This window comes from Oncorhynchus tshawytscha, linkage group LG01, assembly GCF_018296145.1.
Source record: "Oncorhynchus tshawytscha isolate Ot180627B linkage group LG01, Otsh_v2.0, whole genome shotgun sequence".
Lineage (NCBI taxonomy): Eukaryota > Metazoa > Chordata > Actinopteri > Salmoniformes > Salmonidae > Oncorhynchus > Oncorhynchus tshawytscha.
Genome location: NC_056429.1, coordinates 19,035,041 through 19,061,779, shown reverse-complemented (window position 1 = coordinate 19,061,779; position 26,739 = coordinate 19,035,041). Strand labels below are relative to the sequence as shown.

Sequence of the window (26,739 nt, the reverse complement as noted above, 5' to 3'; positions counted from 1 at the left end):
CTTTACACCACTCCAGCCGACGCTTGGCATTGCGCATGGTGATCTTAGGCTTGTGTGCTGCTGCTCGGCCATGGAAACCCATTTCAAGAAGCTCCCGACGAACAGTTCCTTTGATGTTGCTTCCAGGCAGTTTGGAACTCTGTAGTGAGTGTTGTCTGTCCTCGGTTGCAATCTTTACACACTACGCTCTTCAACACTCACGGGTCCATTCTCTGAGCTTGTGTGGCCTCCCACTTTGCGGCTGAGCCATTGTTGCTCCTAGACGTTTCTAGTTCACAATAACAGCACGTATAGTTGACCGGGGCAGCTCTAGCAGGACAGAAATTTGACGAAATGTGGCATCATATGACGGTGTCACGTTGAGTCACCTGAGCTCCTCAGTAAGGCCATTCTACTGACAATGTTTGTCTATGGTGATTGCATGTCTGTGTGCTCGATTTTATACACCTGTCAGCAGCTGGTGTGGGTGAAATAGCCAAATCCACTCATTTGAAGGGGTGTCCACATACTTTGTGTATATTTAATGTACCTTTTTATTTTTATGTAGCTAATTAATTATTACCGATAGACAGTGTACTGTAGTAGTAACTGTATTATTAACTTAACAAGACCTATTAACTGCTTATTCCATGTATAAACCCGGTCTATTTATATTCTGTTAGTTTTATTCTGTGGGAAAGAATACCATCTTAATGTATCAATTGCCCCAAAATGAAGACTTTCAGGTTAGAATACAATGGCATCCTTTCAAGCAGAGAATGTCCATAGTTGTAGAGTCAATTTAGCTGCAGGCTAGCTCCTTCTGGTAAAGAAACAGATGACTTTGGCAATGGGAATCCAGCTCATTAAGTGTGTGTGTGGATTAACCCATGCTGATTTAAGCCATACAAAAAATTACCGCCAATATAGGAAATGTTAGTTCTTAGCCTACCTGTTTATGGGATGGAACTCTTAACATATTGGGAATGAAGTGCCTCGTCTACGCCTCCTCCTTTGCTTACAAAACTTGTCATTACACATCAAATCAAATTGTATTTGTCACATGCGCTGAATACAACAGTGTATTACTTAGAAGCCCTTAATAACCAACAATGCAGTATAAGAAATAGTTAAAATATTTACTGAATAAATTTAAGTAAAAAATAAAGTAACACAATAAGATGACATAACAATAATGAGACTATGTACACGGGGTGCCGGTACAGAGTCATTTTGCAGGGGTACAGGTTAGTCAAGGTAGTTTGTACATGTAGGTTGGGGTAAGGTGACTTTGCAGAGATAATAAACAGTGAGTAGCAGCAGTGTAAAAACAAAGGGGGGTCAATGTAAATAGTCTGGATGGCCATTTGATTAATTGTTCAGCAGTCTTATAGCTTGGGGGTTGAGCCTTTTGGACTTGCTGTGTGGTAGCAGAGAGAAAAGTCTATGACTTGGATGACCGAAGTCTTTGACAATTTTGTGGGGCCTTCCTCTGTCACCGCCTAGTATATAGGTCCTATTTGGCAGGAAGCTTGGCCCCAGTCATGTATTGGGCCGTACGCACTACCTTCTGTAGCGGCTTACGGTCGGATGCCAAGCAGTTGCCATACCAGGCGGTGATGAAACCGGTCAGGATGCTCTTGATGGTGCAGCTGTAGAACATTTTGAGGATCTGGGTACCCATGCCAAATCTTTTCAGTCTCCTGGGGGGAAAGGTGTTTTCGTGCCCTCTTCACACTTTTTTTTGGTGTGTTTGGACCATGATAGTTTGTTGGTGATGTGGACACCAAGGTACTTGAAACTCTCGACCCACTTCACTACAGCCCTGCTGATGTAAATGGGTGCCAGTTTGGCCTTCCTTTTCCTGTAGTCCACAATCATTTCCTTTGTCTTGCTCACATTGAGGGAGAGGTTGTTGTCCTGGCCTCTGACCTCCCTATAGGCTGTCTCATCATTGTCGGTGATCAGGCCTACCACTGTTGTGTTGCCAGCAAACTTAATGATGGTGTTGGAGTTGTGCTTGGCCACGCAGTTGTGGGTGAACAGGGAGTACAGGAGGGGACAAAGCACGCACCCCTGAGGGGCCCCGGTGTTGAGGATCAGCGTGGCAGATGTGTTGTTACTTACCACCTGGGGGTGGCCTGTCATTAAGTCCAAGATCTTGTTGCAGAGGGAGGTGTTTAGTCCCAGGGCCCTTAGCTTAGTGATGAGCGTTGGTGTTGAACACTATGGTGTTGAACGCTGAGCTGTAGTCAATGAACAGCTTTCTCACATAGGTGTTCCTTTTGTCCAGGTGGGAAAGGGCAGTGTGGAGTGCGATTGAAATTGCGTCATCTCTGGATCTGTTGGGATGGTATGAAAATTGGAGTGGGTTTCGGGTTTTCGGGATGATGGTGTTGTGAGCCATGACCAGCCTTTCAAAGCACTTGATTGCCGACATGAGTGCTACGGGGTGGTAGTCATTTAGGCAGGTTATCTTCGCTTTGTTGAGGCACAGGGACTATGGTGGTCTGCTTGAAATGTGGGTATTACAGACTCAGTCAGGGAGAGGTTGAAAATATCAGTGAAGAAACTTGCCAGTTGATCCACGCATGTGCTGAGTACACGCCCTGGTAATCCGTCTGTCTGGCCCAGCAGCCTTGTGAATGTTGACCTGTTTTTAAGGTCCTGCTATCATCGGCTACGGAGAGTGTGATCACACAGTTGTCCAGAACAGCTGGTGCTGTCATGCATGCTTTAGTGTTGCTTGCCTCGAAGCAAGCATAAAAGGCATTTAGCTCATCTGGTAGGCTTGCGTCAGTGGGCAGCTGGCGGCTGGGTTTCCCTTTGTCCATAATAGTTTGCAAGCCCTGACACATCCGACGAGCATCCGAGCCGGTGTAGTAGGATTCAATCTTAGTCCTGTATTGACGCTTTGCCTGTTTGATGGTTCGTCTAAAGGGGCATAGCGGGATTTCTTACAAGCGTCTGGATTAGTGTCCCGCTCCTTGAAAGCGGCAACTCTAGCCTTTAGCTCGACGGAGTTGTTGCCGGTAATACAAGGCTTCTGGTTGGGATGTTTACGTACTGTCACTGTGGGGACGATGTCGCCAATGCACTTATTGATGAAGCCGTTGACTGAGATGGTATACTCCTCAATGCCATTGGATGAATCATTGAACATATTCCAATCTGTGCTAACAAAACAGTCCTATAGCATCCGTGTCATCTGACCACTTCCGTATTGAGCGAGTCACTGGTACTTCCTGCTTTAGTTTTTGCCTGTAAGCAAGAATCAAGAGGATAGAATTATGGTCAAATTTGCCAAATGGAGGGTGTGGGAGAGCTTTGTTTGTGTCTCTGTTTGTGGAGTTGTTTTTATTTTTTTCTTCCTCTGGTTGTACATGTGACATGCTGGTAGAAATGAGGTAAAACAGATTTAAGTTTGCCTGTATTAAAGTCCCTGGCCACTTGGAGCACCGCTTCTGAATTAACATTTTCTTGTTTGCTTATGGCCTTATACAGCTCATTGAGTGCAGTCTTAGTGCCAGCATCAATTTGTGGTGGTGAATAGACGACTACGAATAATATCGATGACAACTCTCTTCGTATATAGTGTGGTCTACAACTTATCATGAGGTAGTCTACCTCAAGCAAGCAATTCCTAGAGACTTCTTTAATATTAGACATCGCACACCAGCTGTGATTCAACGTTGGCCAGTAGAACCGATGGTAATTGTGATTTATTCACTCGCATATGAATCTTAGCAAGGCACCCCGATCTTCTCCCTCTGTATCTCCGGCTTTTTGTCATGCAAATTACTTGGATTTGGGCCTGGTCTCCGGAGAGCAGTATATACTTTGCGTCGGACTCATTAAAGAAAAAATCTTCAAGTTTTTTATTTTATTTATTTAACCTTTTATTTTACCAGGCAAGTTAGTTAATTAAGAACAAATTCTTACTTACAATGGCGGCCTACCAAAAGGCATCCTGTGGGGACGGGGGCTGGGATAAAAAATATATAAATATAGGACAAAACACACATCACGACAAGAGAGACAACACTACATAAAGAGAGACCTAAGACAACAACATAGCAAGGCAGCAGCACATGACAACTCAGCATGGTAGCAACACAACATGACAACAACATGGTAGCAGCACAAAACATGGTACAAACATTATTGGGCACAGACAACAGCACAAAGGGCAAGAAGGTATAGACAACAATGCATCACACAAAGCAGCCACAGCTGTCAGAGTGTCCATGATTGAGTCTTTGAATGAAGAGATTTAGATAAAACTGTCCAGTTTGAGTGTTTGTTGCAGCTCGTTCCAGTCGCTTTCTGCAGCGAACTGAAAAGACGAGCAACCCAGGAATGTGTGTGCTTTGGGGACCTTTAACAGAATTTGACTTGCAGAATGGGTGTGGTATGTGGAGGATGAGGGCTGTAGTAGATATCTCAGATAGGGGTTAGTTTTGTTAGGCGAGTAATCGCTTAAGATATGGTAGCGTCAACTTTATGTGCAAAATAAGTTACAAACAATGGGAAAAAACTAACAAAATAGCAGTTGGTTTGGAGCCCGTATAACAGCAGGCATCCCCTCTGGCACCATTCCTGTCAACTGTGTCCACATTTTCCAATACACTCTTAATTACTGTAGGCTTTTGTGAAATGACTATCTTGCATTTACTTCGACTCCCTTCTCCATCACTTCTCCTGCGTACCTTATCTAATCAAGGCCACGCTTTCACTGCTGAATTATTGAAATCAAGACCGGAAAGTTAATTTGCTAGCAGACTGTGCTTTAGCTGGCTAAACTTGGCGGAGGTGCTTTCATGTCTAGTGGGAGCGTAGTCTGGGAGCCTGGGGCGAGATGTCAGGACAGGTGTGTTCCTGGGTTGAGGTGGGAGATCTCCCCTTGAAGTGTGGACATAGTGCAAAGCTCCGAGCTTGCTAGGGGCTGCTGTCTCCCTCCCTGGCCCTGCCTCTAATGTTAAGGCTAGCACACATCGCACCATATTTGGATCTCTTGTTCGTCTGCCGATCGTTCACCACGCTGTGTTTTTAGGGACCACCCACTTTTCTAAATGTAAAATCGGTTCACATTGCAAATTGTGTTCAGAGGTGCTAAGTACTCTCTCGTCCAGCGAACGCTATTGGTGTGTCTGAGCCCTTAGTCACTACAGAGGGGACCAAACCCAACCACCTACTCAATAGTCATTCTCTGACTGAGAGAAGTCAGCTGGCCTCTGATTTCCTCATCTTTCTGCAGCATGTCATTTGTATGAACATTATCCATGATGATGGGGTTTCAGTGGCCTCTGACCTCTACCTGGAGTGTCACAGCAGGGTAGAGAGAATTAGGTGAGGGGTAGAGGGGTGGATAAGACCAACTGAGCAATCAAATAGGATGTTGAGATTCTTTTCTAGGCACCTGAGACAACACTATGACAGACAGGAGAAGAATGAGCAACACGCTTGTTACTCAGGGGTTGTAAATATATTATTATGGAGATGTTCCCATTGGGAGGTCAGAGGACATGGTGTGTGCACTAGCTGTTTCTAGTTTCAGAGAAGGCTTTTGTATGAACATATGCCTTGTGTTTGGTGTCGTGGCTCAGTCTCCTGTCATGTCTGGCCCTGTGGTTTCCACTACGGTCGTTAGCCCTTTTGTCATCACACAGTAGTCTTAACGCCTAGAGTTTCTCGCTCTCTCTTTCCCTCTCCACTGATTCATCTACCTGCACAGGAAGAGTCTCCACAACCCTCTTCCCTTGGCGGAGTTACACTCAGTGCTTCTGACAGTGCAACAAAAGGTGTCCCCCGAAGCCAGGATTGAATGAGTGTTTTTAAATAATGCATTAGAGAAGGGGCAGGTGCCCATCACCAGGGCATAGAACCCCAGATCACACCAGTCTAGCCATGAAAATTTAATCAACTCATGGGAATCTCTGTTTTCGATCCAGTTCAGCATGGACCAGTTTATATAAGCCGATGCATGCCGCTGGGTATTACACACAGCCAAGAGGTAGTCTTCTTACATTTTACACCAACTGCCTCCAGTCTTTACCAGAAAACAGAAGAGTTTAAACAGCCGCACTATCACTCTGGGAGGAAGAGCACAGGTACTTCCTGGTTAACCTCTCCGGGATATGTGGGACGCTAGCGTACCACCTGCCCAAAAGCCAGTGAAAATGCAGTGTGCCAAATTCAAATAAATTACTATAAAAAACAAACTTTCATGAAATCACACATGTAAGATACCAAATTAAAGCTACACTTGTGAAACCAGCCAACATGTCAGATTTCAAAAAGTATTTTCAGCGAAAGCAAACAATGCTATTATCTGAGGGTAGCACCTCTGTAAACAAAGAGAGAAAATATATTTCAACCCTGCAGGCGCGACACAAAACGCAGAAATAAAAATATAAATCATGCCTTACCTTTGACGAGCTTCTTTTGTTGGCACTCCAATATGTCCCATAAACATCACAAGTGGTCCTTTTGTTCGATTAATTCCGTCGATATATATCCAAAATGTCCATTTATTTGGCGCGTTTGATCCAAAACACTGGTTCCAACTTGCGCAACATGACTACAAAATATCTCAAAAGTTACCTGTAAACTTTGCCAAAACATTTCAAACTACTTTTGTAATACAACTCTAGGTATTTTTTAACGTAAATAATCAATGAAATTGAAGACTGGATGATCTGTGTTCAATACAGGAAGAAAACAAACTGTAGCTAGCTTTCTGGTCACGCGCCTCTATCTAACAGTACACTTGAAGTGACCCTCGTTTTGAACAGGGCTACTTCTTCATTACACAAAGGAAAAACCTCAACCAATTTCTAAAGACTGATGACATCTTGTGGAGGCGGTAGGTACTGCAAGAAGGTCCCTTAGAAATCTGGATTCCCAATGAAATCCCATTGAAAGAGAGTGACCTCCAAAAAAAATCTGAATGGTTTTTCCTCTGGGTTTTGCCTGCTACATAAGTTCTGTTATACTCACAGACATGATTCGATTCAAACAGTAGAAACTTCAGAGTGTTTTCTACTAATAATATGCATATCTTATCTTCTGGGGATGAGTAGCAGGCAGTTGAAGTCGCTCCTCTAAGCAGTCACTCCACCGTAAAGAATACACAACCATAAAACAGAGACCAAGCAGATAAAACACTCAAGACATAATTGCGTTCATTGCTTCCAGAACCTTTTTGTTTAAAATTGATTACTGAATTTAAAGGCGTAATTAATGTCTGATGTAACAATGAGAAATAAAGGTGCAGTATGCAGAAATCGCCCCTCCATTTCCTTTTGCCACAATTCCAATAGTTCACCTAATTTCAGTTTGTGACGAAACAAGCAAAGGAGAGAATCATTGTACCATCTAAACTGCTGTGAAATATCTTTTCAATAACAACAAATATTGTATTTTCAAGTGTTTGAAGCTAGTGTACAAAACTGACACAAAAACAAAACTTAACAATGGGAAGCATAGAAATAGCGCACATAGAACATATCTACCAGTTCTTCCTCTTGCTTTCAAGGAGAATGACAGATGAATTTGGTCACGTATCCCAAAAGGTGACATTTTGCAGCTTTAAGAAATAGGTCCCCCTTTAACTAATGTCTAACGTTAGTCAGAACTGTTTTTTGGCAGACGGTGGAAGAGAAGTCTCCCACATGAAAAGCAGGCATATCGAAGGAATGATTACTTCGAGACAATTATGTCCCTGGTGCTTGGTTCAACACAATTCAATATCATCAGCCCAAGTGTTTCTGAGACTCTGCTGCTACAGTGGACGTAATCTGATGTGACCAGACTGACAGGGGTCCCTGTCCTCTCTAAAACCACACTGTTACTGAGCTGCCTTGTCCCCTCTGTTCAGTCTAGCTGGGGAGAACAGGGGATGTTTTCCCCCCCTAGCAGTGTGGTTTCGGCATTAGTCCAGGAGCATTGGGAGCACAGTAATTGCCAGCACAGGCGGCTAAATGACAGTCGTAATGGATACCAAAAATGACAAAAATGCATGCGGCAGTATGGCTTGTCAGATAGTGTTGCTCCGAGCCTTACTTGGCTGTCTCTACTTGCCTCTTGTTTTCATCAGCCTTCATGTTAAAGGAGGAGCTCCTTAAACCACAGAGTTGTGGCATCATGCCACAAAGTTTAAACATTTTTTTTTTCTAGAGCGTCCCAATGGCTGTTCCTTAGAGTCAGCAATGTTTTTCTGCCTATCCTCATAGTGAAACAGTCTCTGGTTCTTACTGTACATGTCAATACTGTGTGCATCATGGTTCCCTAACTGGCGGCACGCGGGCTGAATTTGGCTTGCAGGTGGTTTTATTTGGGCACACAAGTTTTCTGAGCAAAATGTTTTTATTTTTTGTTGATTTTTCATTTTTGGACAAACTGTAAAAACACCAAGAAATCTGCTCTAATGGATTTTAATTTGGGAAATCTGTTCCCCAAGTATTTCCACACATAATAGAGAGACTCGTGATCATATACAAATGTAAGCAAGGTTTGAAATGTTTCAGTCAAATATTATACAGTATCATGGCCTCCCGAGTGGCACAGCGGTCTAAGGCACTGTATCACAGTGCTTAAGGCATCATTACAGACCCGGGTTTGATCATAGGCTTTCACAGCCAGCCCTGACCGGGAGACCCATGAGGTGGCGCACAGTTGGCCCAGCATCGTCCAGTTTAGGGAGGGTTTGCACCGGCCGGGATTTCTTTCTTCCATCATGCTCTAGCGGCTCCTTGTGGTGGGCCCGGGGCGCCTGCAAGCTGACTTCGGTTGCCAGCTGGATGGTGTTCCCTCCAACACATTGGTGCGGCTGGCTTCCGGGTTAAGCGAACAGTGTGTTAAGAAGCAGTGCGGTTTGGCAGGGTCGTGTTTCGGAGGACGCATGGTTCTTGACCTTCGCCTCTCCCTAGTCCGTCCGGGAGTTGCAGCGATGGGACAAGACTGTAACTACCAATCGGATATCAGGAAAAGGGGTAAAAGTACAAAAAAAAGAAACGTATACAGTATCTGTTTGCAAATTGACTGCAAGAGGCCCAGTCTATAAATGATTTGTAATTATGTTCCGGCCCCCCGACCATCCGCTCAAGAAAAAAATTGGCTGTGACTGAATCTAGTTGATGATCCCTGGTGTACATACTACAGGTCTGAACTCAAATACGATTGTGTTTGTGATTGTGACAAAGCCTTCCTTCTCCTGCTTAATTCCACTGGCCTGTAAGGAGAGATCCAGTGAAGCCACATTTTTCACCTGAGCACCAGTGGGTTAGGCTGCCTGCTTCCCCAGGAGGGAGGGTGAGAGATTCTCCAGAGTGAGGAGGAGGGGAAGGAGGAATGGAGGAGGTGTGAGATGGAGCCTCAATGCTGACCCTTTTCTCTTTGTTTTACAGGTTAGCTTTATATGTGTATGAGTATTTGCTGCACGTCGGTGCACAGAAATCAGCACAGACCTTCCTGTCAGAGGTAAGAAACAGCTTTAGAATAACTTTGAGGTGAATGGATGAATGGGATTTTTCTCCGTTGTATAGCGAGGGATGGAATTTACATTTAGCGGTAGCCCTGGGGTCAAGGAACAGTTTGGTAATCTCTGCTTTGTAACACCAAGTAATCAGATCCCAAAATGTTGTATACAATGATTTAAATCTAATGGGCCAAGACTAAGCTGATGAATAACAGCAGTATTAGTCTTAAGATTTCTTTAAGGACAATACAAAATGGCAGCTATTCTATTTGCTTTCCATAACAACACCTAGGCCACACGCTTCCCCTATTAGTCTGATAGCCCCTGAACTGTCAGTGCGGTAAAGCCCTTCTAATGTGTTGCATCATCTTCCTTAATGGACATCCTTCCTCATAATGGCCTAGTATTCAGGCCTTCCCCTCTATAACACCTCCATGTCTTAAGCAGCTTACTTAATATCGTACCGTTATAGCTGTGGATACACAAATCACTGTGGACTATATTATTCATGTTAAAGACAAACATTATATTTCTATGTGGCCGCTGTTCCCTTTCCCTAGGGCCAGGAGAATTCCTGACCACTTATCTTGTGCAGGAAGCCATAAGTAGGGCCATGAGTTTTTCCTTCCCAGGTTACTTGGTCAGGACAAATTCATGTCCCTGCTTATACCTCTCTCTCTATGTGCCTCTGAAACGTTTAGCAGTTAGGTTAAAACCTCTTAAGGATTCACCCCCTTTTTAAATTTTCACCTAAAATGACATACCCAAATCTAACTGCCTGTAGCTCAGGACCGGAAGCACGGATATGCATATTCTTCATACCATTTGGAAGGAAACACTTTGGAGTTTGTGTAAATGTGAAATTAATGTAGGAAAATATAACACATTAGATCTGGTAAAAGATAATAAAGAAAAAAACGACATTTTTTTTGTACCATCATATTTGAAATGCAAGAGAAAGGCCATAATGTATTATTCCAGCCCATGTGGAATTTAGATTTTGGCCAATAGATGGCAGCAGTGTATGTGCAATGTTTTAGACTGATCCCATGAACCATTGCTTTTCTGTTGAAATGTTTGCATCAAGATTGCCCAAATGTGCCTAATTGGTTTATTAATAACTTTTTAAGTTCATAACTGTGCACTCTCCTCAAACAATAGCATGGTATTCTTTCACTGTAATAGCTACTGTAAATTGGACAGTGCAGTTAGATTAACAAGAATGTAAGCTTTCTGACAATATCAGAAATGTCTATATCCTGGGAAATGTTCTTGTTACTTACAACCTCATGCTAATCACATTAGCCTACGTTAGCTCAACTGTCCCGTGGTCAGGACACCGATCTGTTGAGATCCTTAAGAGGTTTAATTAAACTCCAGTATCCTTAATCAGTGATACCCTGAATGCTCATACTAGTCTATTTAGCTCCTATATTCTTTACCATTCATTTAGCCAGCAGTGAGAGTTTGACACCTCTAGAGTGGTGTTGATGCCTCTGCTCATTTGTTTCATAACTGTTCTTAAACACTTGCCTGGTTACCCAAACTACTTGTTCCTGTGAAACGCCAAGCCCACAGACATTAGTTTTACTCCGCAACGAGTCTGGATCGGAGTACCTCCTTGACAATTTCTAGAACGCAAACATGTTCTAACTGTTCTGATTGGTCCCAGAAACCGATGGTTTGAGCCAGAACACACGTAGGTAAAGCAGCATTTTAGAAAATGTGTCATTGGCTTTGATACTCTGATTGGTTAGAAATGATCCAATTGCTGATGACTTTGTTTTGTACAACACCCCTAATTTTGTGATCATCACAAACAACTTCAATGGTGGCAGTCTTCGACAGAAGTATGTAACGATCATAGAGCAGCGGAATAATTCAGGTTGAGTCGTCAGGCAATTTAAACACTCCCATGTGTTAGTCAGATTAAATAAGTGTAGTTTGATGGGTGAATGGGTACACTTAATAATAGTTAATAATAGTGTTCTTAACCCCCGGACCTGCTAAGGTGATCCCTTTCATGTGCAATGAAAGGTTGTGATGTTTCTAATTTATTTAATATAAAACACTCTCTGGCCTGTGTTCAAGCACAGAACTATGCCAGTGGTGTGATTCACCCAGCTCACATTTCCACATTTCTCCTCGCTGGATTATAATCTGTTCAGCTGTTATCATGTATTACAGCATTGATGTTCCACTACTGTTCATGACTGTACCTGTGTGTCATTGTGTTCAAACATGCTTTGAGGTACATGTATGGAGCATGGCCCAGGCTTACATGAAATATTTGGAAGATACAGACACAACATTGTTTGCCTCAGTTGGGTTTTCCTTTGTCAACCACACAGGAGGAGGAACATTTTCTTTGAGATACTCTCAAGACGCACAACGTTATACACAGTATGCTATATGTATTTATTTCCCCTCGAGCCTTACAGTGTAGGTAGCATAAACGTCACATGTAACATATGGATTTACATTAGTATACACATCAAAAGTCCCAATGCAAAGTTACACCTCACTTTTTATATTTTTCGAGTTATAACATAAAACCAATCTTAAAGTCTTGTCGGAAAAGGGTTTTTCTGGGGTGTGGTGTAATATGTAGGACCCGGCAAGCCAGCCTATACCCTATAATGTAAACTCCAACAGAAATAACTTTTAAATGTATAACTTGAAATTGTTTGCGCTGATGACAACTAGTTTCAATTACATTTTCAACCAACTTACAAGCAAATACGTAATAAATGTATTCTTACAAATCAACCTGCAAGGTTGCTAGCCAACTAGCCTGCTAACATTAGGCTTACCAGCCTGCCAACCTTACATTAGCAGTGCATGAATTAGCCAGTTGCTATCAACCCCTAGCTTACAGCTACATTAAAGTAAACCAAAGTTTTGGAACTACATAATGCCATCTAACCAGTTATGAAAGAATATTAACTGCATATTGCCATCTTAGCCAGAAGCCAGCCAACATGAACTATTTAGTCAACTAGCTAGTAGCCTAGCCAACTACCACAGTCATGGTCGGCAAGCTAGAGCCCAACTACTGGAGATGAGCTAGAACACAACTAACACAACACAACCAAAACATAACCTCAGATTGAAAGAGTTAGAGATATTGATCGCTGGGGCCCATCCGATTGTAAAACTTTTAAAAGCGTGCATGCTGAGTTGGCTACCAAAGCAAGGGGGAGGCGGGCACTTCGCCGGGCAGAGGGAGAGTCAGGGAAATATTAAATGGATAGATTCCAGATGTCCGTCAGGTAGTGCGCTAGAACTAAGCCAAGGTGGAAAATCCTCCAGTGGAAAATCCTCCATTGATCCTCCATATTTCATTGACAAATAGTGCATTGTGGGTAGCTTAGAAGATATTGGGAAATAAGTTCATAAATATGTAATATTCCAAAAACATAACTGTTTGTACTTATAGGTAACCCGATCGTGACTACAACTAAGTTACTTACTAAGTCTTTGACCACACTGTTTTATTACATTGGTGAGTAAAACTCAAGATTCCTACCCTTTAAGCTTAATTGTTGCTCGTTATCTTTCCATATATGTGGAAGTATTATAAAAACATAACTGACCTGTTAAGAGAGCAGCCTTCAATGGAACTGAAATAATCTGTCACTCTCAGGTTAATGGTCATATTATAAAAGGGTGGATATCAAGGTAGCTGTTCAGGTGTTATGTGTGTTTACAAGGCTAAATCAAGCCACATCCTGGCCAGGTTAACACAACAGAACGTCATACAATAGTCTAGTCAATCACAATGCTGAGAAATCAATCCATCAAACACCTAACTTGCCCAAATGCTTTTGCCTCCCTCTGCCTTAAACCTTTCAGTACAGCAGCAGGGTTTGACTAAGTGCCAACAAGGCACAGAAGTAGACTAAAATATGAATTACAGATCTGGGACAAGCTCAGAGAGATTAAAGGTCCAAAGCAGCCTTTTTTTAATCTCTATCAAATACAAGAAATTCTTATTTACAATGACATGAGGTGATGGCGGCAGATGAATGGCATGACAATGGGCCTCAGGATCTCACCACGGTATCTCTGTCCATTCAAATTGCCATCGATAAAATGCTATTGCGTTTATTGTCTGTAGCTAATGCCGGTCCATACTATAACCCCACCGCCACCATGGGGCACTCTGTTCACAATGTTGACATCTGCAAACCACTCGCCCACACGACGCCATACACGCTGTCTGACATCTGCCATGTACAGTCGAAACTGGGATTCATCCGTGAAGAGCACACTTCTCCAGTGTGCCAGAGGCCATCGAAGGTGAGCATTTGCCCACTGAAGTCAGTTACGATGCTGAACTGCAGTCAGGTCAAGATCCTGGTGAGGATGACGAACACGCAGATGAGCTTCCTGAGATGGTTTCTGACGGTTTGTGCAGAAATTCTTCGGTTGCGCAAACCCATCAGCTGTGTGGGTGGCTGGTCTCGGAAGATCCCACAGGTGAAGAAGCCAGATGTGGAGGTCCTGGGCTGGTGTGGTTACATGTGATCTGCGGTTTGTAGGCAGTTTGGACGTACTGCCAAATTCTCGAAAACGACGTTGGAGGCGGGTTATGGTAGAGAAATTAACATTTAATTATCTGGCAACAGCTCTGGTGGACGTTCCTGCAGTCAGCATGCCAATTCCACACTCCCTCAAAACTTGAGTCATCTGTGGCATTGGGTTGTGACACAACTGCACATTTCAGTGTCCTTTTATTGTCGCCAGCACAAGGTGCTTCTGTGTAATGATCATGCTGTTTAGTCCGTTTCTTGATATGCCACACCTGTCAGGTGGCTGGATTATCTTGGCAAAGGAGAAACACTTACTAACAGGGATGTAAACAAATGTGCTTATGGAACATTTCTGGGATATCTCATAAAACATGGGACCAACACTTTACATGTTGCATTTGATATTTTTCTTTGCTGTAATTTATGGCCTGGTGATGTCATCAGGCAGGTGTCATGACTCTCCTGTGAGGATCCAAGAGATCAGGTTACAGTGGATCAGCTCTACAGAGCTCTCTCTCTTTCCGGTAGAGAGGGAGAGGGATGGATGTGGGGGTTTTATGACACCTCACGTCGATTGTAAACCATTAGGCAGCAGACGAGTCCTTTGGGGCCTAGTTTTGGTGATCGGAATGTCTGCTTGCCTCATGAAGTGTTAACCAACCCAAAACTACAACATCAAACAATGGACACAGGGACAATATTTCAAATCTCAGTGCAAGAAGCATCACTACAGTCCCTGGTTCAAATCCAGGCTGTATCACATCCGGCCATGATTGGGAGTCCCATAGGGCGATTCACAATTGGCCCGGCGTCATCCAGGTTTGGCTAGGGTAGGCTGTCATTGTAAATATGAATTAGTTCTTAACTTGCCTCGTTAAATATATACAGTGGGGCAAAAAAGTATTTAGTCAGCCACCAATTGTGTAAGTTCTCCCACTTAAAAAGATGAGAGAGGCCTGTAATTTTCATCATAGGTTCATCACTTCAACTATAACAGACAAAATCAGATTTTTTTTATTTTTATGAATTTATTTGCAAATTATGGTGGAAAATAAGTATTTGGTCACCTACAAACAAGCAAAATTTCTGGCTCACACAGACCATCTTTAAGATGCTCCTCTGTCCTACACTCGTTACCTGTATTAATGGCACCTGTTTGAACTTGTTATCAGTATAAAAGACACCTGTCCACAACAGTCACACTCCAAACTCCACTTTGGCCAAGACCAAAGAGCTGTCAAAGGACACCAGAAACAAAATTGTAGACCTGCACCAGGCTGGGAAGACTGAATCTGCAATAGGTAATGCCTCAGACACTGCAATGTGGTAGCGCAGCGGTCTAAGGCACTCGCCTTAGACCGCTGCGCCACCCGGGAGGCCCTTCATTACAGCCTTATTCTAAAATGGATAATATGATCGGTGTCAGTAAAACTTAGGCAAAAAAAGTAATAGTTAATAGTCACGATTGCTCTATAGAACATGTAAGCAGCCTAACCAGCTCTGCTAGCGCGAGTAACATGGTCAGTGAGGTATTCTCAGTTGTATCTGGAAGTAGCTAGCTAGCAAGCTAGCCAACTTTAGCCAATTCGTTTTGGTGCTTGGTTGGGACAACGCATGCATTGGCAGGCAAGCTACAGAAGGACGTGCAGGCTATTCCCCATTGTTTATCGGTGCAATTTCGATGGTTAACTATACTGAAAAAAATACAAGGGCAAACATTCTTGGTCCCATGTTTCATGAGCTGAAAAGCAAATCCCAGTGAATTTTCCGTACTCACATTTTCCATGTTCTTCTCTTATTTTGTTTACATGTTTGTGACTCACAACCTTGATTTGGTCTTGTGTAGCAAAATTTGAAATTGTGTTTTTTTTTACATTGGATAAAAGTTTAGACTTTTTGAAAGTTGATAAACTTAGAAACTTACTTTTGAGAAAATGGCCTTTGAATGTTTTAGTATCTAGTGAAGAGCTCTTCTTTGTTGTCGACACCCATTCAGCATAGTTTACACCCGCTTAAGCTTTAGCCTCACACATCTCGTTTCACTCTTGGAGTGTTCCGAGCACACACTTGGCGTTCTGGCCGATGATTTGTTTACCTCTGGATAACATGAACAGCCTAACCAGCTCTGCTGGCAACAATTTCATTACTCTTTTTTTGCCGACGTTTACTGACACTGGCCACATTCAATTGGCTTTGTACACTTTAGCTTAAGACATGTAGCTAGGTAAACAACGTGTAAGATCACACACTTAGCTAGTTAAACAACAATGAACATAGTGCCAAATCATGCCGTTACTACCCTGCATGAATCTGCTGGGATCTAACCAACCAGGTTCAATGTCAGCTAGCTAACATTAGGCTCTAGCAAATCAAATGGTTCTGGGATACGAATAATGTCATACACTTAACGTTAGCTAGGGAGCCAGCCAGCTAACATTAGCCAGCTAACAGTACACTTTAGCTTGAAATGAAACTACTTTCTGTCTCTAAGGTCCATTTGTGAGGGAAAAACTCATGTTGATTGGCTGGGCCTGACTCCCCAGTGCGCCCCTGCCCAGTCATGTGAAATCCATAAATTAGGGCCTAATGCATGTATTTCAATTGACTGATTTCCTTAACTGTAGCTTAGTAAAATCTTTGAAATTGTTGCATGTTGCGTTTTATATTTTTGTTCAGTATAGCTGAAAAAGTTTGAGAGGGTTTATCTAATGTTCCTTTGTTAGATTTGAGCTCCTTTTGCTCTGGCTAGCATTAGACGTTGATCTTGTTGATGTGCTAATAGGAAAATATAGCCAACCTTTTTCAGTGTTGTTTGATCAATAGGACTGTAAAGTTCCCAAATGTAGGAGGACTCAAATCAAATGTTATTGGTCACATACACGTGTTTAGCAGATGTCATTGCAGGTGTAGCAAAATTCTTGTGTTTCTAGCTCCAACAGTGCAGTAATATCTAACATGTAATATCTAACAATTTCCCAACATATACACACAAGTCTAAGTAAAGGAATGGATTTAAGAATATATAAATATATGGATGAGCAATGTCAGAATGGCATAGACTAAGATACAGTATGTACATATGAGTTTTGTAATACAAAATATGTAAACATTATTGAAGTGACTAGTGTTCATTTATTAAAGTGGCCAGTGATTTATTAAAGTATATGTATATAGGCAGCAGCCTCTAATGTGCTAGTGATGTCTATTTAACAGTCTGTTGGCCTTGAGATAGAAGCTGTTTTTCAGTCTTTCGTCCTAGCTTTGATGCACCTGTACTGACCTCGCCTTCTTGATAGCGGGGTGAACGGGCAGTGGCTCGGTTGGTTGTTGTCCTTGGTGATCTTTTTGGCCTTCCTGTGACATCGGGTGCTGTAGGTGTCCTGGAGGGCAGCTAGTTTGTCCCTGGTGATGCGTTGGGCAGACCGCACCACCCTCTGGAGAGCCCTGCGGTTGCAGGCGGTGCAGTTGCCTTACCAGGAGGTGATACAGCCTAACAGGATGCTCTCCATTGTGCATCTGTAAAAGTTTGAGGGTTTTAGGTGACTCCTGTGGTATGCGTTCCAATGATCTAAAGTCACGCTGTTGCAACTGCTTGTAAACACACAGTCCAGTTCAAAGTGAATGATGGCAGGCCCTTGTGGCAAATGGCTTGTTTGCATGTAGGCCTACTGTACCTCTGCGCAGATTGTCTCGTCCAGGACCACAATGTTTTTATTAGGTTTTGTTTACTGCCATGTCTATTAATTGTCCAAGCGCACAGCCACTTTCCCACACTATATTGCTATAGAATTTTCACAAATGCATTAGTATAATGCAATAATAATGTAATTCCCAAACACGCTTGTCAGAAAATGTAAAAAAATATATATATATTCCTGGGAGTGTATATGAACAGATTTTAATGTTGCTAAAATGCTGTCAGTTCCACTTTAAGTAGCAGGGCTGAAGTGAGGTTCTGATAGCAGAACCCTCCTGGGTGAATCTCCTCCCTCAGATGGAGTGTTAATGGTGTGCTGCTGGATAGGGGTTAAGTTATGGGTCACAGGCAATGGGACGAAGACACCGCTCCTCACAAAGTCCACGTCCATGAGACATGCATGCAGAGGCCAGGGTCAAGGTAATTTGCTTGTACTGTAGTTGTGTCTTGAATGTATGAAATCTCATACAAAGTATAATGCAGAGATGCTGATCAGGGATGTTTTCAAACCATTATTTTCTGGTACTCTGCTTGTCCTTCATAGGCTATGAGTAAGTACACAATATAAAAAATAAAATGCTTTTATAACTTATCCTGGTAATGATACTTCCAACTATATTGTCTCTTTTCATCAAATAGATGTCAACAGTTCTACAGTCAGCCACGTCACTCCAATTCAATTACTACATTAATATAGGCCTGTCAGTCTCAGGACCTCTCCAAAGCATGTTCATCCCATCCCATTCCAACCCTCCTCTCCCCCCACCCTCCCTGAACAGATAAGAAAATTCAGTCCCACAGGTACGCTGAAGAAAAACACACCTGCTCAGTGCTCCTAATGAGAGCTATCGCATGGACTCTCCTACTGCCTCTCAATTAACCTCCCATCCTCCCCCTGCACACGGCCCTGTCCCCCAGGGACACAGTCAGTCCCCACAGCCCCTCCCCTTCACAGCAGAACACCTCCTAAAACAGCTTCTCTGTCCCACACACAACTCAGTCTCATCCACCAGCTGTGGGGTTTATAGGAGATTATCCACCTACAATATAGTGTAGATCACAAGACATATGCCTTAGAACTACAGTGCATTGCAGGTAGCCTCTATTACATGCCACGTTTTAAGGCTCACTTGTATGAGTTGTTGCCTGATCATGTGACCCTGACCAAGAAAAGGTCCTGGCCCTAGTTACATGAACTTTTCCTGGTCAAATCACAAAGGCAAGAACCCTGGGTCCTACTTATGAGATGAGAGGCGGAGAAACCTTGGTACACAAGGGAGGCTACGCACAGTACCTGCAATATACTGAAGCTTACACAGTGGCCACAGACAGTGATAATAGGGCTGAGTGTGGTAGCTAGCAATCTCTGGGTTGATCTTATCTCAGTGACCAGATATGGGGAGTAGGTGTTTGAAGCGTGAGGAGCTGCTCCTAAGATGTTTTTAGAGTCAGAACCACACTCTCCATTCTTACTGCGTGTCTGTCTGAGGTGGCAGTGGAGTGAGATGTGGTGTTTTATGCATTATGGATGCACATGCAGTGGAGTCTTAACTCTCTCTCCCTCTTTGTATCACTCTCTGTCTCTCCACTATCTTCCTCCTCTCCTAGATCCGATGGGAGAAGAACATTACACTGGGGGAGCCCCCTGGATTCCTTCACTCATGGTGGTGGTACGTGCACTGTCTATGTACATTTGAGTCATTTATCAGACATTCTAATCCAGAGCGATTTTACAAAGATGCCCATTTAACACCACACACTGTAAACACACTCTCAGCTGCAATTTATTCACGACATGAAAGCACACATAATGACATGAAAGAATGTGTAGGAGTGAGGAGGAGGTCATTTCTGGGGAATGCTAAGCGCAATGTCTTCTGACGTCAGTGCTGTGGGTTCACTGTACTCTCTTCACTGGAAGATGAACTTGCCCTGATAATAAAATGGAACCCAACTCAAATAAGTTCCATTTCCCTCAAATTGGAGCATAGTCAGTATTACTTTAAAAGTGAAGTTATGCTTATTGCGTGCGTACAGTCGTGGCCAAAAGTTTTGAGAATGACACATATTAATTTTCACAAAGTTTGCTGCTTCAGTGTCTAGATATTTTTGTCAGATGTCACTATGGAATACTGAAGTATAATTACAAGCATTTCATGAGTGTCAAAGGCTTTTATTGACAATTACATGAAGTTGATGCAAAGAGTCAGTATTTGCAGTGTTGACCCTTCTTTTTCAAGACCTCTGCAATATACCCTGGCATGTTATCAATTAGCTTCTGGGCCACATCCTGACTGATGGCAGCCCATTCTTGCATAATCAATGCTTGGAGTTTGTCAGAATTTGTGGGTTTTTGTTTGTCCACCCACCTCTTGAGGATTGACCACAAGTTCTCAATGGGATTAAGTTCTGGGGAGTTTCCTGGCCATGGATACAAAATATTGATGTTTTGCCTTATGGCAAGGTGCTCCATCATGCAGGAAAAGGCATTGTTCGTCACCAAACTGTTCCTGGATGGTAGGGAGAAGTTGCTCTCGGAGGATGTGTTGGTACCATTCTTTATTCATGGCTGTGTTCAAAGGCAAAATTGTGAGTGAGCCCACTCCCTTGGCTGAAAAGAAACCCCACACATGAATGGTCTCAGGATGCTTTACTGTTGGCATGACACATGACTGATGGTAGCGCTCACCTTGTATTCTCCGGACAAACTTTTTTCCGGATGCCCCAAACAATCGGAAAGGGGATTCATCAGAGAAAATGACTTTATCCCAGTCCTCAGCAGTCCAATCCTTGTACCTTTTGCAGAATATCAGTCTGTCCCTGATGTTTTTCCTGGAGAGAAGTGGCTTCTTTGCTGCCCTTCTTGACACCAGGCCATCCTCCAAATGTCTTTGCCTCACTGTGCGTGCAGATACACTCACACCTGCCTGCTGCCATTCCTGAGCAAGCTCTGTACTGGTGGTGCCCCGATCCCGCAGCTGAATCAACTTTAGGAGACGGTCCTGGCGCTTGCTGGACTTTCTTGGGCGCCCTGAAGCCTTCTTCACAACAATTGCACCGCTCTCCTTGAAGTTCTTGATGATCCGATAAATGGTTGATTTACTGGCAGCAATATTCTTGCCTGTGAAGCCCTTTTTGTGCAAAGCAATGATGACGGCATGTGTTTCCTTGCAGGTAACCATGGTTTACAGAGGAAGAACAATGATTCCAAGCACCATCCTCGTTTTGTAGCTTCCAGTCTGTTACTCAAACTCAATCAGCTTAACAGAGTGATCTCCAGCCTTGTCCTTGTCAACACTCACACCTGTGTTAACGAGAGAATCACTGATATGATGTCAGCTGGTCCTTTTGTGGCAGGACTGAACTGCAGTGGAAGTTTTTGGAGGGGATTCAGTTCATTTGCATGGCAAAGAGGGACTTTGCAATTCATCTGATCACTCTTCATAACATTCTGGATTATATGCAAATTGCCATCGTACAAACTGAAGCAGCAGACTTTGAAAATTTATATTTGTGTCATTCTCAAAACTTTTGGCCACAACTGTATACCTGTTATACTTTAAATAGCTTTTATAGTTTCTGGCCAGAGTAAAAAAAACGCTAACTCATTATGATCTCTATCCATGATATTCGTAGAACCAGTTTGTGCTGTATATGTTTTAGCCGACCTTTCAGAGGTGTTAATGCCAAAAAAATACTTCAGTGTATTTGCTATCTGGAAGTGGTCTGCCTCTGGACTGACAGGCTGACACGTATTTCTCTCAGTCTCACTGGATGAGAAGGAAACGCCCATGCCTGGGTTCTCCTCCAGTTGACAGATGAAGAGACAGAGAGAGATTGAAGGAAAGAGGGAGAGACTGGAAGAAAGAGAGAGGGAGTGAGTTCACAGGCAGTCTTTGTTTGTCCAGCGCTGCTCATCCCGAAAAGCCCCTCTACCCTCAATCTCTGAACAGGGGTCTTTCAGCTGCATTCTTCTCCCTGAATCGCCAACATGCTTTAATTGTGAATCATGTTTACACAGCTCATAATGGCCCTTAAGAGAGCCTGTGTTCCCTCCGTCTGACAGATTTCACTTGAAAAGCTACCAGAGTTGCAGACAGATTGACATATACAAACATACCTTTTTTAGACAAAGTTTACTTTCACGTTGCCTAACCCTCTAGAGAAGTTGTAAAGTCTCAGGGTTTGTTGATGTGCTGAGACATGGTTTGAGGGAGCCTCGTGTGTGTGTGTGTGTGTGTGTGTGTGTGTGTGTGTGTGTGTGTGTGTGTGTGTGTGTGTGTGTGTGCAGTCGGAGAGTAGGCAGGTTATTAGCTGAGCAGGGCCCCAGTGGAGGGTTCCCAGCTAGCACATTTGGTTCATTGGAAGTTGTGGGAACGTATGTATTTGGGTTTCGCATTGGTTGTGGTAACGAAGCCATGTTTTCTGACTGTTTTAAAAAACATTCCATTTTACTGTCCTTTTGCATAGAAAATATTTTTTCAGTTGCAGGGAGGTTCAGAGAGCATTTTACTCCAGTTCCTTGAGTTTTCCTGGGAGGTTTTATTGACGCTCTGAAAGTGTTTTAATAACACGGCTAGCATATTTTGGGTTAACTTTTTTAAATTCCAAGCACGGCTACTGAATAGGACACATTGAAATTCATTTCCTTAGGCATTAATCGTGGAAATGCATTCCTTTTTTTATCAGTGAGATTCAAAGCTATAATCTTCTGTTCTCTATCCATGGAATTAGTCCACTTCGCCATCAGGATAGTTAGCATGCATTGTTTTTTAACATATACAAAGCTGTTACATTTTTGTATATTCAAACAGACCCCATTTCAAACTAAACAAGCACTCATTAAGGTGTGGCCAAGATTAGTGGCTGCGCCAACACACCTGAACACACTTAACAAGAGTTGAAAAAAATATCCTAGAAATTGTCCATAAGCATCAAAAGCTTATTTATCTCAAATGTTGTGCAGAAAATGGTTTACATCCCTTTTAGTGAGTCGTTTTCCTTTTCCAAGATCATCCATCCATCCAACTGACAGGTGTGCATATCAAGAAGCTGATTAAACAACATGATCATTACACAGGTGTACCTTGTGCAAGGGACAATAAAAGGCCACTCTAAAATGTGTAGTTTGGTCACACAACACAATGCCACAGATATCTCAAGTTTTTAAGGAGCGTGTAATTGGAATGTTGACTGCAAGAATGTCTATCAGAGCTGTTGACAGATCATTTAATGTAAATCTTTCTAGCATAAGCTGCCTCCAACATCGTTTTAGAGAATTTGGCAGTATGTCCAACCGCAGACCACGTGTAACCATGCCAGCCCAGGACTTCCACATCCGGCTTCTTCACCTGCGGGATCGTTAGACCAGCCAACTGGGTTTGCACAACCAAAGAATTTCTGCACAAACTGTCAGAAACATCTCAGGGAAGCTCATCTGTGCTCTTCATCCTCACCAGGGACTTGACCTGACTGCAGTTTGGCGTCGTATTGGCACGCTGGAGAAGTGTGCTCTTCACGGATGAATCCTGGTTTTAACTATACTGGGCAGATGGCAGACCGAAGGTATGGCGTCATGTGGGCGAGCGCTTTGCTGACGTCAACATTGAACAAAGAGCCCCATGGTGGCGGAGGGGTTATGGTATGGAAAGGCATAAGCGACGGACAATGAACACAATTGCATTTTATCGATGGCAATGTCATTTTTTAAATTTAACCTTCATTTAACTAGGCAAGTCAGTTAATACCCTCTTAGAGCTACCCCCTACTTTTTTCAATTTCCGCCAGAAGACATTCCCAAATCGAACTGCCTGTAGCTCAGGCACAGAACCAAGGACATGCATATTCTTGGTACCATTTGAAAGAAAACACTCTGAAGTTTGTGTAAATGTGAATTGAATGTAGGAGAATATAACACAATAGATCTGGTTTAGATAATAAATTTAAAAAAACATACGTTTTTTATTTTTATTGTTGTTTCATCTTTAAAATGAACAAGATAAAACAAACAGTCAGATGGGATGATGGGGACAATTTCAGTGAAAAACATAAGAGGGCAACAGTACTTGTGCAAAGTTTCATAATGATAACTTCCAAAATGAGTGTGCTTACATGACATTTATCATGAAGTCCACCCAGGTGTCCCACACAAGTAGCCCAAATGTACCAAAGTGGCCAAATTGGTGAAGTTATCCATTTTGAAAGGAATAACTATATACAAAATACCAAAATGTCATTCAAACACACCCCCCCTAAAAAAATAGAGAAAAAACATGAAAAAAAATATATACATTTACAAAATAACACTTTCGATATTTGGAAGACCCTCAGTCCTCTACACAATATTATGCTACTGATGCCAGGTGCCATAGCACATCCATGCCTGCAGAAATACATTTGGGCAGATGAACACCACTTGTGGCAGGAGCTGGATGAACCAGCTTCAGTGGGGGATGGACACCTTGGCACTGGGGGCTCCCATTTGGAGTCAGTGTCACTGTGAAAGAAAATGTTCAGTTAGAATAGTTTCACATATGAGCCCTGTATCAACAGGTATAATAAACAGATATATATATAGAGTACAGGGAACATAAGGTTGAATATATAATTATAGACCTGCTAGATCTACTGTCTCATTTATATTATGACAGACCAGCTAAATCTACTGTCTTTATTATATTACAACAGACCAGCTGTATCTACTGTCTCCATTTCACTTTGGCCATTGTTGTGGGCCTGCCCTCCCCTCAACAGCCTCAAATAGGCTATTTCATTTCATATTTAATATTTTATATTATTAATTTCAAACAACGGCATTAGCATGAGAAGAACTTACCAGTCCAAAACGATTTCCTCTCCGTTCAAAACATATTCCTCCATTTGGGAATCGCTAAATGAATCGTCCTCGATCAATTTCTTCTAAAATTGTGTGTACATCTGTATATCTATACTTAGATTTGGCTTTTCCTGACTTAGTCGCCATACTGATTGATATATAAACAGCTGAATATGCACTTTACCAAATCAATACTGTGCGCAACATGCGTTGCTCCTTCCGGTATGAATCGTCAATGGCGAATGAACCTCTTTACGCCGGAGTTTCCTACATGGGTTGGTCTTCAAACACATAAACATTACATATTGCAGTTTACCTCAGCTCATTGGCTATCTACCCAGCTAGATTTCAAGACGATCAGTGGTCATTGGGTTAAAATACAGTCAATCAACGAAACAGCGGGCAAATCATTGGTGCACAATTAATTTTTTTTTGATTACTTGTTGTCTTCAAATCGGTTTCTTTCAGTCAATACGTCCCGCGAAAGGACCCATCAGGTTTGGTTGTGTTACAAACAAACCAGTTGATTGCAATGAAACCAAACATGACTGGAAAAGTCACGTTTTGTGTGTGTATTTACCTCGAATGTGTCGGCGAAAATGGAATGAGACGGAATTGACGATACAAGCGGTTCACAAAATGTTTCGTGTTAGGCTATAAAAATGGATTTTATCAAACAAAAGACCATTCATTGTGTAAAAATGAGCATTGGGATTGCAAACAGAGGAAGATCGTCAAAGGTAAACTATTTTATTGCAGTTTGTGAATTTGTTACGCCTGTGCTGGTTGAAATAGTAGTTTTTTATGGGGCTCTATCCTCAGATAATCACATCGTATTCTTTCGCAGTAAATCCTTTTTTAAATCTGACAATGCAGTTGGATTAGCAAGATTCTAGGCTTTCGAAACATGTGAGACACTTGTATTTTCATGAATGCTTAATATGACTATTTATGTAGCGATCACCGTATGTTGTCAAATTTCATCCCGCTACCGGGTTCGGTGCTCAGAGATTAAGAACAAATTCTTATTTACCCTGGCCAAACCCTCCCCTAACCCAGACGATACTGGGCCAATTGTGCGCCACCCTATGGGACTCCCGATCACAGCCGGTTGTGATACAGCCCGGGGTCGAATCCGGGTCTGTAGTGACCCCTCTAGCACTGTTAAAGTAATGAAATACCAAGAAAATAGTTTTTTTTTTTTCAAGTGCCTTAAATGTGCTGAGAATGTTACAAAGCCAAGCAATTAATCTGCACCATTTCCAGAAAGTTGTGGGAAAGTTGTTTGCAAAATAACCATAGGACAACCACGTTCTAAGAAACATATGGTTCTCAGAATGTTATGTGCTAGCTGGGTTGTCTGTCTGGGGCTGCAGCACTGGATGGGGAGGCTCACTGGACCCCTCCCCCTTCACCAGGACACCTCCCCCTTCACCAACCTCCTCCCCCAAACAAAGGGTCCAGATGGTAAGGGAAAGCCAACCCCCCCCTGCTCCCACTCCCTCAACCTTTGTCTGGAGGCTTGTCCTTTGTTTGCAGAGAGACCCCTAACAGATTAACTCCTTGCATTCCAGTCTCTTTTGTGTTAACCCTGGGTGGGGGATTTGGCTATTTTTTTTTTTTTCCCTGATTCTGTCTCAAGCAGTTTCCAGTTGGGCCGTGCAGGCCTGAATGGGCTGAGGGGGGGAGCTACAGGTTGCGGTGGGTTGGAGGTGGGGGTAGGTCATCCACATCTGTTGTTATGGACACAGGGATAAAGCCAGGGTTCCGAGAGGGGTGCAGGTGTTGATTGTTTCATTAGCCCTCTTCATTTGTTGACCAAATCAATTGTTTTAACCCGTTTTCAATGGACATTCACTCGGTCACCCTCTCAGAACCTCACCACAATACTATGTACACGGATCATCCTTCAAATTTCTTCCAGCTGAAATTAATCCTTGCGAGGGGCAAAGAAAAGAAGTCAAGCAAAACAGACTTACCCCATCCTAAATCTCCTGGTTATATTTTATAAAACAGGTATAATCAGGCTGAAAGTGGGGCTTTGTGGTTACTTTCAGCCCAATATTCCAAGCTGTTTATAGGCACAGTCAATTTAGTATATGTAAACTTCTGACCCACTGGAATTGTGATACAGTGAATTGTAAGTTAAATAATCTGTCTATGAACAATTGTTGGAAAAATTACTTGTCATGCACAAAGTAGATGTCCTAACTGA

General features: G+C 42.7%; 1 protein-coding gene across 2 annotated transcripts in view; it reads left to right on the top strand.

Moving 5' to 3' along the window:
* The window catches only part of LOC112234537 (single-stranded DNA-binding protein 3), a 119,554-nt gene that overhangs the window by 9,496 nt on the left and 83,319 nt on the right, over window positions 1–26,739 (top strand). For both annotated transcript variants that reach the window (XM_024402742.2, XM_024402827.2), the window contains exons 2-3: window positions 9,387–9,459; window positions 19,298–19,359. In XM_024402742.2, coding sequence (XP_024258510.2) covers window positions 9,387–9,459; window positions 19,298–19,359 — 135 coding nt within the window. The remainder of the gene's footprint in view (window positions 1–9,386; window positions 9,460–19,297; window positions 19,360–26,739) is intronic.